The sequence below is a fragment of the Capra hircus genome, chromosome 29 (genome assembly GCF_001704415.2).
Source record: "Capra hircus breed San Clemente chromosome 29, ASM170441v1, whole genome shotgun sequence".
Lineage (NCBI taxonomy): Eukaryota > Metazoa > Chordata > Mammalia > Artiodactyla > Bovidae > Capra > Capra hircus.
In genome coordinates this window covers 8,310,443-8,328,898 of record NC_030836.1, presented here as the reverse complement: position 1 = coordinate 8,328,898, position 18,456 = coordinate 8,310,443, and the positions used below count along the sequence as shown (strand labels likewise).

At 47.7% G+C, this 18,456-nt stretch overlaps 1 protein-coding gene across 2 annotated transcripts in view; it reads right to left on the bottom strand.

Moving 5' to 3' along the window:
* Positions 1-18,217, bottom strand: part of ME3 (malic enzyme 3) — a 226,641-nt gene extending 208,424 nt beyond the window's left edge. Inside the window, exons 1-2 of one of the 2 annotated variants that reach the window (XM_018043262.1) lie at positions 17,955-18,217; positions 17,408-17,605 (exon numbers count right to left, since the gene is read on the bottom strand). In XM_018043262.1, coding sequence (XP_017898751.1) covers positions 17,408-17,590 — 183 coding nt within the window. In that variant the 5' untranslated portion in view covers positions 17,591-17,605; positions 17,955-18,217. The remainder of the gene's footprint in view (positions 1-17,407; positions 17,606-17,954) is intronic. The other variant, XM_018043261.1, reaches the window with a different exon arrangement.

The following is an 18,456-nucleotide window of genomic DNA, read 5'->3' as shown; positions in this document are numbered from 1 at the left end:
CCACGGACGGAGGAACCTGGTGGGCTGCAGTCCATGGGGTTGCTAAGAGTTGGACATGACTGAGCGACTTCACTTTCACTTGTCACTTTCATTCACTGGAGAAGGAAATGGCAACCCACTTCAGTGTTCTTGCCTGGAGAATCCCAGGAACAGGGGAGCCTGGTGGGCTACCGTCTATGGGGTTGCACAGAGTCAGACATGACTGAAGCGACTTAGCAGCAGCAGCAGCAGCAGCAGCAGAGTACATCATGAGGAACATTGGGCTGGAGGAAGCACAAGCTGGAATCAAGATTGCTGGGAGAAATATCAATAACCTCAGATATGCAGATGACACCACCCTTATGGCAGAAAGTGAAGAGGAACTAAAAAGCCTCTTGATGAAAGTGAAAGTGGAGAGTGAAAAAGTTGGCTTAAAGCTCGACATTCAGAAAACTAAGATTATGGCATCCAGTCCCATCACTTCATGGCAAATAGATAGGGAAACAGTGTCAGACTTTATTTTGGGGGGCTCCAAAATCACTGCAGATGGTGACTGCAGCCATGAAATTTAAAGACACTTCCTCCTTGGAAGAAAAGTTATGACCAACCTAGACACCATATTAAAAAGCAGAGACATTACTTTGCCAACAATAGTCCGTCTAGTCAAGGCTATGGTTTTTCCAGTGGTCATGTATGGATGTGAGAGTTGGACTACAAAGAAAGCTGAACGCCAAAGAATTTATGTTTTTTAACTGTAGTGTTGGAGAAGATGCTTGAGAGTCCCTTGGACAGCAGGGAGATCCAACCAGTTCCTCCTAAAGGAGATCAGTCCTGAATATTCATTGGAAGGACTGATGCTGAAGCTGAAACTACAATACTTTGGTCACCTGATTTGAAGAACTGACTCATTGGAAAAGACCCTGATGCTGGGAAAAACTGAGGGCAGGAGGAGGAGGGGATGACAGAGGATGAGATGGTTGGATGGCATCACCAACTCAATGGACATGAGTTTGAGTAGATTCTGGGAGTTGGTGATGGACAGGGAGGCCTGGCGTACTGCAGTCCATGGGGTTGCAAAGAGCTGGACATGACTGAGTGACTGAACTGAACTGAAGAATGCCTGGTAACTGGTAGGTGCTCAATAAACATTTGATGGTTGGATGAATGGACAGATGTATGGACACATGGACAGACAGACGGATGGATGGATGGTTGAATGGGGAGGCAGGGAAGGAAGTAAAGAAGAGATGAGATGCAGATCAGGAAGCAGGACTCTTTATAAGATATAAAGTCCATTAGATTGGTAGCCCTAGACATCTTAGTGATCATGGAGAGCCTCAGAATGTTTTGAATAGAAATCTGTAAGGGAGAAGAGGCCATGGAAACAGGAGGCAAAGTTTACCTTCTTCGTGTTTTTTTCTCTGCCTGGAAGTAATATATGGAAAGCACCTATAAGATCACTTGGCATGCATGGCATTAGATATGTGTTTATTATTATTATTATTTCTAATATTATTATTCCAGCAGTTATGAGTCCCAAAGGAAGCAGCTGACTGTATGCAAGTGACTAGTTGTAGAACATTGAACAGCTCAGCCAAAGAAAAAGCTGCCTCGGATGCTCAAGACGCTGTAGCCCCACAGCCAAGGCTGGTTCCTGGGAGCTGGACCATCCCTGGTGGGGCAGGCCCTTCCCCCGGGCACCACGTGGCCAGCTGCCCACAGGCACCCATGCCATCCTCTTGCACAGGCAAGGCTAGGCACTGCCGAAGTTCCTCAAACACGAGGAGAAGCGACTGCCAGCTCCTGAAGTGTGAGAACAGGGGAAATCTTTCAGCTCTGACAGGTGGATTTCAAAGCCTGTTTCTAAAAATGGCTGTTAATAGGCTCTTCACACCAACTCTCTCTATGCTTGCTTTATCAGGTGGCAACTGCATAGCTATTCACTGCCCTGTGGCCAGAGTGATTTCACCAGTCCAAAAAAGAAATAATTATGGGCTGGAAGAACCCAAAAATAAAAGAGATGAAAAGGGAAGGTCTGACATAAGGGTTGATTGAGCTTTCTGTCAAATGGTTGGTGGACTGTCTTCACAATCATGTTGTGGCAGAGAAAAATAGAAATCCCTAGACAAAGGTGGATGTCAGGAGCATATCCACTCATTCGAGATGGACACACAGGAGTGATAGCAAGAGCCCCGGCAGCAGATGTTTAGGTCTGAGACATATGCTGTTTAACATGAATGCACCTCCTTTCTACAAGAGACGCAAAAGCACTGTGCTTAAGTTAATGGAGACTGTACGTACACTCAGTCACTCAGCTGTGTCTCTTTGCGACCCCACGGACTGTAGCCCGCCAGGCTCCTCTGTTCATGGGATTTTCTAGGCAAGAATACTGGAGTGGGTTGCCATTTCCTCCTCCAGGGGATTTTCCCAACCCTGGCATCAAACCTGAGTCTCCTCCACTGCAGGCAGATTCTCTACCAGCTGAGCCACCAGGGGAACCCAAGTTCTCAGAAATTACCACTGAAGACTCTACCTCACCTGTTTCTTCCCAGACTCACTCCTCTCTTCTCATGTCTCTGCCACAATCAGATGCACCCACGCCCACGGAGAATGAGTTTGGATCTCCCAGTCTTCCCCTCTCCTCTGGACTGGATGCTCTAGAAGGGCAAGGACCAGGTCTAAACCCTATTAGGTCTGTGACTTCTGAGGCCACATGGGCCTTCACACTATGCTAAAGGAATGGAGCAAAATTTTTACAGATCTGGGTCCACTAAGGATTAACTGGGCACTTACAGTGTACTTTACATACATTAATTATTACAGCACTCTGTTAAGTGGGGTATTTCATTATCACCTCCATTCACAGATGTGGAAACTGAGGCTTAGAGAAATGAAGTGCCTTTCCCAAGACCACACATATAGCAAGTGGCTGAGCTGGAACTGGAACCTTGGGCTTTTTGGACTCTAAATCCCTAGATCATAGCCAGTGAGCTCTGCTGCCCGGTCACAGGCTGTTCCCTGGTGGTGGTGGGCAGGGAGAGGTCACACACGGTTGATTCTAACTGACTGATGTCCTTCATCACCAGAATCCTTTAATCTGTTGCTAATTATAGCAGGTCTAAACCTAGGGTCTTTAAAGTAGCCTCAAAGATGAGAATATATAATCTGGTCATAAATGCGTTATTCTTCAGATGAAATGCACCCGGCGCAGCACCAGAGCAAAAAACCCTCTTGAAGAAATGGATTCGTGAAACTTATATGACCAAAATAAAAGATTTCTCTTGGTTTCCAAAATCCTCCAAGCCCCATGGAGGGATCTAAATATAATTATATTGTCACCATCTTTTTAGTCGTGTCCAACTCTTTGTGACCCCATGGACTGTAGCCCGTCAGGCTCCTATTTCCATGGAATTCTCCAGGCCAGGATACTGGAGTGGGTAGCCTTTCCCTTCTCCAGGGGATCTTCCCAACCCAGGGATGGATCCCGCATTGCAGGTGGATTCTTTACCAGCTGAGACACAAGGGAAGCCTTTTTAGCAAAACCAATACAGTATTGTAAAGTAAAAAAATAAAATTTAAAAAAAAAAAAAGAAGAGACAGCAGATGGGCTTGTGTACTAGTCTTGATCAGAGTGGTTTCTGACGTCTCCAGGAGGGAATGTGAAAGTGATTCGCATAACTAATTTTTCTCGAGAGTATATTATGAAGAAGGCACACTGTGTTGATGACGGGGTCCTGGCTGTGAGGACAACAGTCAGATGGAGACAGACACATGTACCGTAAGTGTTTATTGAACCTGATACAGAAGGACTTCCCAGGTGGCTCAGTGGTAAAGAATCCGCCTGCCAGGCAGGAGACATGGCTTCGATCCCTGAGTTGGGAAGATCTCCTGGAGCAGGAAATGGCAACCCACTCCAGTATTTTTCCCTGGAAAATTCCATACACAGAGGAGCCTGGTGGAACTACAGTCCATGGGGTTGCAAAGAGTTGGACATAGCTCACCATACACACTCACACAATGCAGAAAAGAGCCAGGACTATATAAGCTAAACTTCAGAGGTGCGTGCAGGGTGATGAGTGACTTGCATGGGTCATTATCAAGGAAGGCAGCAAGGCCGAGGCAGCCCTTGAGAGCTGAGCTGAAGTATGTTGAATATTTGATATATGAACCCAATGTGAATGGTGCTCCCAGGGGCTTAACAACACAAAAGTGAGGGAAAGAGCAAAATCAAAAGGCACGTCCATAGTCCCTGGAGATATATCATTAACTCTACTTGTAGAATTAGAGGTTTCATAAAATGATTTCTCTCTCTGAAACTGGGGCCCCTCATAAAGCATGGGTTTACTGCTCAATTTCTGCACATTCAACCACAAAAAATGGCTCTACTCAGGGAAAAAAGTCTTCTCTCGCACGCTTTCATCTAGACAGCTTCTCCTCCACCACCTTCATCTGCCAGCTCCGCCTCTGCACAGTGTCGGTTCTGACAGCGCAGTCAGAGGAAGTGTTAGCACCCCTCTCTCCAGCTCCCACAGCACTAGTACAGATGCTTCTCATCACACCAACCTTCTGAACTGAAACTGTCTGCTTCCAAATTGCTGCCTACCCCTAGCCCTCTTACACGTAAGCTCCCCGAAGGCAAGCGTGTTCACCACTGAGGTTCCCCTGCCTAAAATACAACAGGGGCTCAGCAAATCTTTAATGAATAAATTTAATAAATAAACAAATGAGTTGTGGGAGAATTACACAAATTTAGAGGGTGACAAGTAGGCATCCAGCGATCTTTCAAATTCCCTCCAAGATTCTGATTCTGACAGAGCCAGTAGGTATGAGCACAGCCCATCAGAGGGCCACAGCAAGGAATGCCTCGCCAACCCGTTTAGTAGAGTCAATTCTATGGTTTTTCCGGTAGTCATGTATGGATGTGAGAGTTGGACCATAAAGAAGGCTGAGCATGCAAGAATTGATGCTTTCAAACTGTGGTGTTGGAGAAGACTCTTGAGAGTCCCTTGGACTGCAAGGAGATCCAACCAGTCCATCCTAAAGGAAATCAGTCCTGAATGTTCATTGGAAGGACTGATGCTGAAGCTGAAATTCCAATACTTTGGCCACCTAATGCGAAGACCTGACTCATTTGAAAAGACCCTGATGCTGGAAAGATTGAAGGTGGGAGGAGAAGGGCGCAGCATAGAATGATGGTTAGTATCACTGACTCAAAGGACATGAATCTGAGCAGACTCCAGGAGACAGTGCAGGACAGAGGAGCCTGGTAGGCTGCTATCCATGGGGTCACAAAGAGTCAGATGCAACTTAGCGACTAAATAACAACTACAAAATTAAACGAGTCAATACAAACCCTGGCACAATGTAGATCCAAAAAATCCTCGCTCTTATCATTATGACTTGGGTTCCTTCCACAAGGCATTCTACCATTGAAAGAAATGCAGTATAATATGAATCTGGGTTGGAATCTTCAGCACTCTCTTTAGAAGCCAGAGAAAGAAGGGGTGGGAACCACCGTCTACTGTGAATGAAGACCAGCGCCACTGACGTCATGAGGGAACTCAGCAGCCTTTGTCTCATGGGAAACGTCACTGCAGAGCTCAACAACCCAGAGGATGCCGCCCTGTGTGGGTGCTGGCTCCTGCTACTGTTTTCTGAAAGGCCAAGGCAAACTAAAGGTCCAGTAGGGTCTGCCTCCCCCAGAGCTTCACACCACAGGGGAGTGTGTTCCGGGACCATTATGCTCCGGGCTTTGCAGACCACTCCCAAACAATGATACAGAATCCAGACAAAACACTTTCAAAAGAAAAAATAATATTCTCAAGTTGCTAATCATTCAACTCTATCCCCTCTGGTCCCTCTGGCTTTCAATATCACTTTTAAAAGCAACTGCAGCTTTGATTTTCTCTTATTCAAACTTCCTCAAAAGCTGATGATCTTTCCACCAAAGCTCCCTCTCCTCAAATGACTGAGTACATTTTACTTTCTACTGTGTCCTTCTGGTAGGAACTCTGTTTTCCCCAGGCTGCCAGGCAACCATTTGGGTACAGAATGAATGTGTGCTTTTAACCGCTGACCCTGGCACCCCCAATCATAGGCTATCCCTGAGATTTTCATCACACAGTCACAGAGCATCTTTTGTGCTCTGCATCAGAGAGGCAGTGGGCCACCACCCCAAAGGATTTCCCAATGTACTTTCTACACATCAAAGTGAAGGTCTGGAAGCTGACTATAACCATGTCTTTGCAAACAGAAATGCTACACACCAGTGACCCCTCTGCAATAGCCACAAAAATCAAAAGGCCTCCCCGCAGTCCCTCACTATAAGACTGGCATTTGGAAAGAAGAGAATAGATGATGAAAGAACTCTTTGGTAGAAATGACACAAATGCAAACTAAAATAAAGCCATAATCCCCAGAGTCCCCAAAGGCCCAAGCAGATCAAGAGACACTAGAAACAGAGGCTGGAAATGAGCCCTGAAAAAGTCTCCACAGAAACTCTATATAGAGAGTTCAGATGTAGACTGACTTGGACGCCATTTGCTCCACGTCTGAGCCAGACAACGTGTATTTCTGTGTGGGATCTGCCCCCCAGTGCTGCTTACAGACTCTAGCTACTGTTGTTTACAACTGTTTTTAGAACAGGTGGCAGGTTCCCTGTTAACATTTTATTACATGAATCTAAACATATTGCCTCTAGAAGATAACTGATTATACATGCAGGCAAATCTTGAAATAGGACTATTTGGGAGGGATTTCTGGGCTTCCCTGGTGGCTCAGATGGTAAAGAATCTGCCCGCAATGCATGAGACCCAGATTAGATCCCTGGGTCGGAAAGATCCTCTTGAGAAGGGAATGGCAACCCACTCCAGTATTCTTGCCTGGAGAATTCCACAGACAGAGGAGACTAACAGGTTACAGTCAGACATGACTGAGTGACTAGCATACACACACACACACACACACACACACACACACACACACACACACACACACACACACAGAGATTTCTATAGGATTAGAATGCCACCCTTGTGTTACAGATAGGTCAACTTCCAAAAGTTGGTCCAAATGTTATTTACTTGGTTCTAGAAACTCAATTTCCAACAGAAACTGTAGCCTAAATTTGAAAAGACAATAAACCATTAAAGCAAATTATATAGAGGAAATAAATCTCCCATAATTCCATTGCCCTAACACGATCATTTTTACACATTCAGTTCCACGTCTTCTTACAGAGCTACGTCTTTTTACAGTAATGCACATAGGTATAGATTCCACTTAGTATTTTGCATTAAGCATTCACAAACATAAGTCAATACTTCTGAAATCTTCATAATGATCAAATGCTAATCTCACACATAATATACTATCTTTGGAGGACAATTCAACTATTTATAACAACACATTTATAAGAAAAGACTTTCTGGGCATTAGATTTGTTTTTCAGGAGTAGCAAACCTTCTCCCTGAGCTTCTGGCACACCATCCACACTTCCTTGATTCCTGACCCCTGAGATACACAGCAGTTCCTGGTATGATGTCTTAGGCCATCTGCGATGCTGCAACAAAACACCACAAACTGAGTGGCTTTGTTGTTGTTGATCAGTTGCTAAGTCGTGTCTGACTCTTTTCATGCCAGGCTTCCCTGTCCTTCACCATCTCCCAGAGCTTGCTCAAACTCATGTCCATTAAGTCAGTGATGCCATCCAATCATCTCATCCTCTGTCACCCCCTTCTCCTCCTGCCCTCAATCTTTCCCAGCTTCAGGTCTTTTCCAGTGAGTCAGCTCTTTGCATCAGGTGGCCAAAGTACTAGAGCTTCAGCATCAGTGAGGCCCCAGCCAACGGCAGCGGTGAGGCTGGGGTGCCCTCCCCTCCTGGGCGTCCTCCAACATCAGCTCCAGCCTTCCCCATATCCCCTGCCCAGCCACTCCAGCAGGGCCTTTGTCTCAACCCCTAGCCTCATGTTGACTGACACCCAATGGCCAGTGAAGGTTTAAACACTCAATGAGGACCAGAAGTGGGACAGCCAGGCCTGTCATCCAGCTATGCTGAGTGGCCGAAGGGCATGTCCCTGCTGTTTAGGGCCTGACAAAACCCGGTCCACTGCAGAAGGGAATGGCAAACCACTTCAGGATTCTTGCTTTGAGAATTCCATGAACAGTATGAAAATGATGGCTTATACAACAGAAATTTACTTCTCACAGTAAAGACCAAGTCTAAGACCAAAGTGTAGCTGATTCAGTTCCTGCTGAGGACCATCTTCCTGGCTTGCAGATGGCCATTTTCTGCACATGGCAGAAAGGGAGAAGGGGTTCCCTCCTGTTTCTTTGATAAAAGCACAAAGCCCATCATGAAGGCGCCACTGTGATCCAATTACCTCCCAAAGGCCCCAGCATCAAACACCATCACATTTAGGGGTAAGGCTTCATTCACCCTGTGGATGGGAGGGGTGGGGGTCCATAACATGGTAAGCCTTGTCTTCAGCAGGGAGGCTGCAGCATGCGGGGCTCAGAGAAGTTCAGAGCAGAGACGGGGGCTCCCAGGGTGGGAGCTGTAGGAAGCTGGAGATGCTGACTGAAGCTGGGTTTTCCTATCTCTGGGCTACTCCCTACACATCCTGCTTTGTTTTTTAGGGTGGGTCTCAAGAATGTCTCCATCCATCTCTGGCTTCAAGTCACCACCCGTGTCTCCTAAATAGAGTTTCTTTTTTCCCCAGGCTTGGTTTAATGCTGGTGAACCTGGAAATAACAAAGGGGGAACATGCGTGTGTGCTTCCCCAGTCTTGATGGTAAGTGGACCTCTGGGTGCTCTACGGGTTGATGTCAGACTAACCTACATTCCAGATGCAGGTGATCTTGGGCATATAAACCCACGGCGGGGGGGGGGGTGCTGGGGAGGAAAAGCACCAGAGGAAAAGAAGGGGGGCTTTGGAGAGGAGGAGGGGAAAGGGAAGGGATGAAAGGAAGGAGCCTCAGCAGATGCCTCCCTGAATGATTCACTCATCCAATAACCCTTCACTGGGTAACAAACACTGGACCAAGAACTGTTCTAAGTACCTTGGATACATCGATGAATGAATAAGACAAAAATCTCTGTCTAAACAGAGCTTAGGGGGGGACACACAATTGATAAACCACAGACATGATATGAAAATTAAACAGTATCTTTGCGACCCCATGGACTGTAGCCCACCAGGCTCCTCGGTCTATGGGATTCTCCAGGCAAGAATACTGGAGTGGGTAGCCATTCCCTTCTCCAGGCAATCTTCCCAACCCAGGGATCAAACCCAAGTCTCCTGCACAGCAGGCAGATGCTTTACCATCTGAGCCACCAGGGAAGCCAAATAGTATCTTCAGTTCAGTTCAGTTCAGTTGCTCAGTTATGTCCAACTCTTTGCGACCCCATGAATTGCAGCACGCCAGGCCTCCCTGTCCATCACCAACTCCCGGAGTTCACTCAAACGCATGTCCATCGAGTCCGTGATGCCATCCAGCCATCTCATTCTCTGTCGTCCCCTTCTCCTCCTGCCCCCAATCCCTCCCAGCATCAGAGTCTTTTCCAATGAGTCAACTCTTTGCATGAGGTGGCCAAAGTATTAGAGTTTCAGTTTTAGCATCATTCCTTCCAAAGAACACCCAGGACTGGTCTCCTTTAGGATTGACTGGTTGGATCTCCTTGCAGTCCAAGGGACTCTCAAGAGTCTTCTCCAACACCACAGTTCAAAAGCAGCAATTCTTCGGCGCTCAGCTTTCTTCACAGTCCAACTCTCACATCCATACATGACCACAGGAAAAACCATAGCCTTGACTAGACGGACCTTTGTTGGCAAAGTAATGTCTCTGCTTTTCAATAGGCTATCTAGGTTGGTCATAATCTTCCTTCCAAGGAGTAAGCGTCTTTTAATTTCATGGCTGCAGTCACCATCTGCAGTGATTTTGGAGCCCCCCAAAATAAAGTCTGACACTGTTTCCACTGTTTCCCCATCTATTTCCCATGAAGTGATGGGACCGGATGCCATAGTCTTTGTTTTCTGAATGTTGAGCTTTAAGCCAACTTTTTCACTCGTTAGGAAGGATCAGATACTATGGAGGAAAAGTAGATCATGTGAAGGGGACCAAGAAAGTTGAAAGGACTGTTCACAGCTTCCCATGGGGTGGTCTGAGTAGGTCTCACTGAGAAAGTAAGAAGCCTTGAAGAAGGTGAGGGAGTTAATCACATGGCTATGCAGGGGCTGTGTGTTCTAGAAGAGGAACAACCAGGGCAAAGAGCCCAAGTAGGAGCATACTTGGAGTATCCGAGGCCTGCTTGGTTTGGGCAGTGAGACTGAGAAGTAGGAGAAGAGGTCAGACAGGGTCAAATCACGCAGGACATGGTAAGAACTTTGACTCTGCAGAGTTTTGAGCAGAGGCGTGATGTGATCAAACTTTGTTTTAAAAGGATCACACTGGCTGTTGTGGGGAAGATAAACAAGAGAGACAGAATGATACCAGCTACGGTATCCTCAGATATGCAGACGACACCACCCTTATGGCAGAAAGCAAAGAAGAACTAAAGAGCCTCTTGATGAAAGTGAAAGAGGAGCGTGAAAAAGCTGACTTAAAACTCAACATTCAGAAAACTAAGATCATGGCATCTGGTCCCATCATTTCGTGGCAAACAGATGGGGAAACAATGGAAATCATGAGAGACTTTAGTTTTGGGGGCTCCAAAGTCACTGCAGATGGTGACTGCAGCCATGAAATTAAGATGCCTGCTCCTTGGTAGAAAAGCCATGACCAATCTAGACAGCATGTTAAAAAGCAGAGACATTACTTTACTAACAAAGGTCCATCTAGTCAAAGCTGTGGTTTTTCTAGTAGTCATGTATGGATGTGAGAGTTGGGCTATAAAGAAAGCTAAGCACCAAAGAACTGATGCTTTTGAACTGTGGTGTTGGAGAGGACGCTTGAGAGTCTCTTGGACTGTGAGGCGATCCAACCAGTCAATCCTAAAGGAAATCAGTGCTGAATGTTCATTGGAAGGACTGATGCTGAAGCTGAAACTCCAATACTCTGGCCACCTAATGTGAATAACTGACTCATTGGAAAAGACCCTGATGCTGGGAAAGACTGAAGGCGGGAGGAGAAGGGGATGACAGAGGATGAGATGGTTGGCTGGTATCGCCGATGCAATGGACATGAACTGACTGAACTGAACCAGCTAGGGGGCGCTGTAATCATCCAGCAGAGAAATGGCAGCGCCTTCGGTCGGTGGCGGAGAAGGCAGTGGCACCCTACTCCAGTACTCTTGCCTGGAAAATATCATGTATGGAGGAGCCTGGTGGGCTGCAGTCCATGGGGTCGCTGAGGGTCGGACACGACTGAGCAACTTCACTTCCACTTTTCACTTTCATACATTAGAGAAGGAAATGGCAACCCACTCCAGTGTTCTTGCCTGGAGAATCCCAGGGACGGGGGAGCCTGGTGGGCTGCCGGCTGTGAGGACACACAGAGTCGGACACAGCTGAAGTGACTTAGCAGTAGGTCAGTGGGGGCCCGTGGTGAAGCAGAGGCTGGATTCCAGATGTGGTCTGGAGACAGAGCAGGGGTCTGAAAGAGAGTGGTCAAGGACGTGTGCACGGTTTCAGCCTCTCAAAGTGTGGTTAACAGACACAGAGAAGGAGATTGAAAGGAGCAGGGCTAGAAGTCAGAAACCCACGAGAAGGCTTCTGCCTAATCTAGACACAAGACAATGACGGTATGAACAAGGCCGCTGGTAGAGGAGATGTACAGAAACTGATGGATTTTAAAGGCTGGGATAAAACTGTTAGTAAATCAAGTTAAAATTTCAGATAAGCATTTTGTAGCCCTTTCCCTAATATCCATTCATTCTTTCCTTAATGGTGTAGAATTTTTAGCAGGATACATGGCTGCCAATGGTAACCCACTCCAGTACTCTTGCCTGGAAAATCCCATGGACGGAGGAGCCTGGTACGCTGCAGTCCATGGGGTTGCACAGAGTCAGACATGACTGAAGCGACTTAGCAGTAGCAGTAGCTAAAGATTACGTTTCCCTGGTTCTCCTGCAGCTATAACCAACTCTGGCCAATTGGATGTGAATGAAAGTGATATTTCCAACGTCCAAATTCTGCTAATTCCCCTGCACACTTGCTTCTGTATAGAATAAATGGTAGAGACGAGAGCAACTATCCCGGACGATGAAATGGAAGATAAATACTGAGGATGGCTGAGCAACAAAATCAAGCCACATATCAACATGCTCATCATTGCCTACCCAGACTTGTTTATGAGAGAAACACACTTTTATCTTGTGTAAGCCTCCGAGTCAGGGGTTTGTTTTGTAAAAGTTGCCTAACTTTTAGCCTAATGAATATAAGTTCTTTTAGCTGTTTCAAGCACAAAGCCCTAACACCAAATGTTATCAATCCCAGGAAGCCAGGATAGTATTTGACAGGGAAGGATTTCATTCCAACCCGCCTCTGCTCGTTTGTTCTTAAAATATCTGAACAGGGCTTGAGCTTCAATGCCCTGAGTCACTGCACAGGAGGCGCGTGGCCAGAACAAACTGCTGCTCATGGAACTGATGTTTACTTAATATCACACTGCTTCTTTATCAAAGAAGCTCAACCCAACATCACATCAGAATCAGAGGTCTCAAGAAGACATATTATGGCATCTGCCTCTGGAACAGAAAACAGCATCTCCAAGAAACCTCAAATTCTCCATACAACCCAATCATCACCTCCTGATTGATCAATGAGCCATGCATGTGAGGACAGACTCCCCCCAACTCAAAGAAGGCAAGATCAAATTCTAAACTGGCACGGAACAAAAACATCCTTCAGTCAAAGGCAGAGCCTAACTGTGTGGGAGTCTAAGAAGTCACCACTGCATACAGCAGGGATGGAGCTGAAACCTGTGCACGCAGCACCGCAGCACAGCCCCCAGGGCTTCCATGCCCACTAATCTAAATGCATGGAGTCCATGTGGGAAGACGGCCCCCATGCCCTGCAATTTGGAGGGCCCACTGCATGAAATGCACTGGTCCATTATCAGTGACTGGACCAAGCACCCTTCATTCATTCTTTTCCTGATCATCAAGCTCAAGAGATTAAAACAAAAAAGCAGAGAATCAACAGTTGACTCCCCTTCCCACCATGGCTGTGGAGCATCCCATTAGATAGGTGTAGTGTAAATTGCTGAGCCATTCACTGGTTAATGCACATCTGGGTTGTCTCCAGACTTGGGCTATCCTTCGTAAAGCTATTATAAGCAAACATAAAGAAAAAACTGCAGAGAAGCAGGTGAAGGTTCAGTGGAAGCACATGATAAAAATCATTGCTGGCGTGTGGGTCAAAGGAGGAGGTTGACCCAGCCTGGGAAATATCACACCCCTGCAGTGAAATGCCCTGAAGTCTGGGAAGATCAAGATCAAGTAGGTGGATTTCCTCCCAACGGGCTACTTGTAAACATGTCTCCAGGCAACCAGAGCATTGGGCTCACTGTAAAGCAGTGACATTAAGGCTCGTAAAGTGGAGAGGAAAGGGGTTAGGACTCGGTTGAGATCGTCCAAAGAGCAAATATTTATTGAGCATGTCAAGTCAGATATAGAGAGTATTGTGTGAGAAGACAGTTTCTGTCCTCAAGGTGCTCAGGGTCTAGGGTGGAAGTCACACCACCAGCCAAGACAGCAGGCCGCTCAGCACCAAAAGGAAACACACACGGCGTGAGAAGACAAATGGGCGCAGACTAGTGTGAGGCATGGAGACAGCACAGCCCTTCCCAAGAGGCCGGAGGTAAGCAGAGGCAGCAGTGCTGCGGGGGCTCACTTGCCACGTGAATAGGATGGAGGGGATTCCACCTACGAAGACAGCCTATGAAATGGGGTTGATCACTTCCCATTTCATGTAGGTAAAATATTGCTGATATTCTGTAATGTGTAATCAAAGATTCACTCTGTTGCCACAATCATCTACATGGAGAACAGAAGAAGTCACTATGTAAATTTTAGAAGAAAGGTACAATATTGTTGTCTTAAAAAAGGAAATAGAAATTGAAGTATTGGTGAATCAGAAGATCTAGACCCCTGTAGGGAACTCAGAATCATCTAGTTCCAACTGTTCTCATAGTGAATATGTCCAAGTCAGCCAAACCTGATGTGAATGAGAACTGTCATTGTGATTCAGCGGACTGAAAATCAGAAGGTGGGCATCTTCTGCCCACCTCTGCAACCACTGACAGTCTCTGTGGCTTTCTTTCAAGCGAGAAATTGCTTGACTTTCTCACCCTGTCTCTTCATCTGAAAATAAGAGGCTGGATGAAAACAGCAATTTTAATAACAGTTGTCATTTTAAAATGACAGTCCACAGCGAAAGTTGGCATTTCACATGGTGACTTGGTATAATACTTATATTTATTAAATTTGAATACATTTACTATTCCTTAATTCTATTGTAACCCATTTCTTTGAAGAAAAAAAAAAAAAAGCTGGTTAGATCCACAAGATAATTCCATGTCTCATAGGTTGCGACTGGAAGTTTGAACAATTTCAGGCTAGGCCATATCTAAGGGACCTTCCCACCCTGATTCTGGAACTTGTCAAAATGATCATCTAATATTTAGTGCCTTACAGTTTTCCAAAATGATTTCCCAGGACTCTCCCGGGATCCTCAAAGCAGTGGTGTGATATAGGCAGAAGGTCTAAGGCGAGTCATCACAGATCACAGGGTGAGATTACGACAGCGCTGGGGCCAGACCCTGTGCCTGCACAATGGCAGCGATGCCCACCCTGTTCGGTAGCTCTTCTCTAGGAGAATTCCATCTCCTGATGACCCCTGCCCTCAAGCTTCAACTTAAATGCCTCGCCCACGAAGCACATGTTCCAAGACCGTAATGTTAGTCTTCATGGTCACGCCCTTGCTACAGCCTTCAGGAACTGCCCAGTGCCAGCCACAAACGCGGGAAACTTGGTCCCTGCCCTGGAGGAGCGCTGAGTCTAGCAGAAAAGAAATCCACCCACAGGGCTGCCCACTAAGGATGTCTCCCTTTCAAAGCCACCCTTTTCTTGTTTTCTTAGTGATAATCTCAGTGGTTCTGTTGAACTCAGCAAGTCTCCCCACCTGGCTGATGGAAAGTGTCAAGCTTTCAAGCCTTCCCTGGAGACTGCCCGAGCGCTGGACCTCAGCAGGACAGCGAGAGGGTGGCACCCCAGGAGGAAATGTGGGGCAGTGCCCAGGCAGTGTTGCTTCCTCCGCAGTCTCCCTTCCCTCCCCAAGGGCAAATGGGGGAGGCCACAGGCTCTCTCAGCATCACCCTAGATACTCTTCTCAGCCCAGGCTTGCATCAGCCGACTTCAAGGATATACAAAAACTCTTTAACTTCATGAAAAGGTCAGGTCCCTAGATTTATGAATAATGTCCCATTTATCCTACTTGGGAGGAAAAAAAATTATATCAGGGACAAAGGACAAGGGCAAGAATGCTTTCAGGAAACCATAAACCTAAGGCTAAAAAAGAAAAAGACATTCAAGTCCTTCTTTCATTTTTTTTAAACTATTCATAAAAATTCAGGGCTAATTCAAATACGCTAGTCCTTCTAAAGCTATTATTGTTAAAACAGTCAGAGTCAGTAGTGGGAATTTATTATTTTGCTTTCCAGCACCTACCCTTCCTCCCTCTGATGACAATACACAGATTTGCTTGGGGAGGGGAGGGGTGGGGACACTTTCCCTTTATTCTAAACCAGCTGGTGTGGGTACCCCTAACCTAAACTCCATCTTTAAATTCAGGGGTGAACGCTGACTGACTGAAGTCATAGTGATCAGTTTGAGAGTAGAAGGGAGTCCAATTAGAGTCCATGGGACAGAAAGACTCCTTTCCTGAGCCTTCGGAGAGAGTGTCCTTTCTCTTCTACAGGCGCTACCAGGAGCGAGTGCCTTTCCATCTCTGGATGGTGAGATGGGAGAACAGGAGGCGGGGGCCTGTGGCAGCAATGGGGTGAGAGACTCCCCCGGAGGGAACCTGAAGATGCAGTTGGCAATAGCCGAGCAGGCAGCCGGAGAGCCTGCATCTGTAAGGATGCAATCTGGACTGCTGAGTCAAACTTCCCTGCAGTGCTTTCTTCCTCTGGACATTCAGTTACAGAAGGCTTTTATTCGCTAGGCTAGTTTGAGTTTCCTAACACCTGCCAACAAGGTAAGTCGTAGTTGGTAAAACACCTTACCTATCCCAAAGTAGTAATACACAAAGGATTTAGGGTTTCTCGGAGGGGGGAGCAGGGATCATAGTGTGACAGGTGGAGGTTCAGAGAGAAATTTTCTTTCTTAGCTTCTTCTATGAATTCTGCAGGAAACAATACTTAGCATCTAGATAATTGTTCCTATTTCTCAAAAACACCTTTTCCACAACTGTTTCCTCCCTTGAATTTCACAATCCTGATTCAAGGAAATTATGAAGAATTTTTTTTGGCAGTAACTGCTTCTTTACCTAGCACTTTATATACTGTCAAAATCAAATTCAGTAATTCATCTGATTGTCACAAAGGTGAATGTGGTAGGGATGGTGGGTCTGTCATAACATCCACTTTAAGCTGGAGAAAGTGGAACCTCAGAGAAATTAAACAAGAGGTCCAAGTTAATATGAGGCGGTGTTGGGAGACAGGCTTTAAACCCAGGCCTCTCGATTTTAACACCAATGGTACTAAACTCCACTCCCAGAAACAGATGCGTGTGCCCTTAAGCACCGAGTCAGCAGTGGGCTGAATCTGACCCAAGCACCAGAGATCCAGACCCAGATTTCAGTGGCAGAGTCAGAGCTAACTAGCTGGTGACCTTGGTCACCAAAAGAAGCTTTTCTTTTGTCTTGTTTTCTCATTTGTAAAGGGAAAGGTTTGAATTAGGATCTCTGAGGCTTTTTCAAGGTCTGAATGTTCCATAATTCTAGACTTTCTTGTGCCGGCTCAAATTAAAAATCTTTTTCTCAGAATAATTAGAACCTTAGCTGATATTTGTTCTCATTGGGTGTCAAGGACTGGGCTAAGAACGCTACCTCTGTTTTCTCTTTAAATCTCACAACACTCCCGACCCAACTGTTTCGCTTTTACAGACAAGGAAACTTGGACGGCCAGAGGTTCAATGAACTGCCCCAAATCAACAGAATCAGCAAGCATCAAGGTGAGATCTGACTCCAAGTCCGAATGGGTAAGAGGATCTCAACCCAGTCTATATTTGTTCGTGAAGAAACCAGGCTTCCGCATTATTGGTGACCTCTTTGCAAGCAGAAGAGGGGCGCTAAAAAGCCAAACCGAGTTACACCAAGCTTCCCCTGGAAGGGCGTCTGGGAGGATCCTCCCGGGGCCCCGGGGGCGGGGCGCCCATCCCGCCAGCCCCGGGAGAGCGGCTTGGGCCCTCCTACCCTCTCCCGGTTACCTTGTTGAGATGCGGGTTCCTGGTGACATCGTACCCCCGCTTCTTCAGCGGCACGGGGCGCGCCGGGCGGGCCTTGGCGTGGCAGCCTCGGGCGGGAGCGGGGGTCGGCCAGCTCCGGACAGCGCCGCAGGCCCGGCCGGGCCCGAGAGTCAGCCGCGCGCCGGTGCCCAGCGCGGCGCCCATGGTCCTGGCGCAGACCTGGCACGGGGAGACACCAAGGTCAGGGGCCCCTTCGGGCCGGCCAGGACCCGCGCGCGGCCAGGCACGCGTGCGCGGGGAGAGGGCGGGGGTCCCGCCGGGGCTCAGGCGCCCCCCTCCCCCGCGGGCCCCGTGCGGCTCTCGCGGCTCAGCGGCGAGGCTCAGGCCTGGGTGAGCCGGGCCGAAGCGAAAGCAAGCTCAGGAAGCAGATACGGTGCGGGCGGCAGCCCGCGCCTCTCCCGCCTCCATCCCCGCAGAGAGGCAGCGGCGACCCAGCAGCGAGGAGGGTCCCCAAACCTCCTAGTCCGCTCGATGGCGCGCCTCGGTCTCCCCGGCTTCTCCAGCCTACCTGTGCTGCGCCGGGAGCCGCTGTCTGTGCGGCCCCGCTGCGGGGCAGGCGGGGCGAGACGCTGCGGGGCCGTTATTCCTCTCCTGCCAATGGCTGGACCGCGCCGGCGGCCGCGAGAGCGCGGAAGCGGGTGCGCCCTGCGGCGCGAGTCCCCAAACCTCTGCGCGCCGCGCGGGGCTTCCCCGGGGGCGCCGCACAGCCGCGTTCGCTTGCCTCCGCGCCGATTATAAAGGAAGCTCAGGATGCGCTGCGAGCTGCTCTGTCTTGACAAGGCGAGCGCACAAAGCGGGCTCAGCGTTTAGGTATCAGTGGACCTTCTTACAGCCCCAGCATTTGGTCCAGGAGGCCCTTGGCTTCCCGACAAGGAGTTAAAACCCTCAGGCACCCAGCTCTGAGCTGCATTGGGCTGCCAAGTATATAGCCATTAGCCTCACGTGGCTCTATACCCTTAAACAAGCTACTTTAAATGGAATAATATTTAAACTCTAGTTCCTTAGGCGCA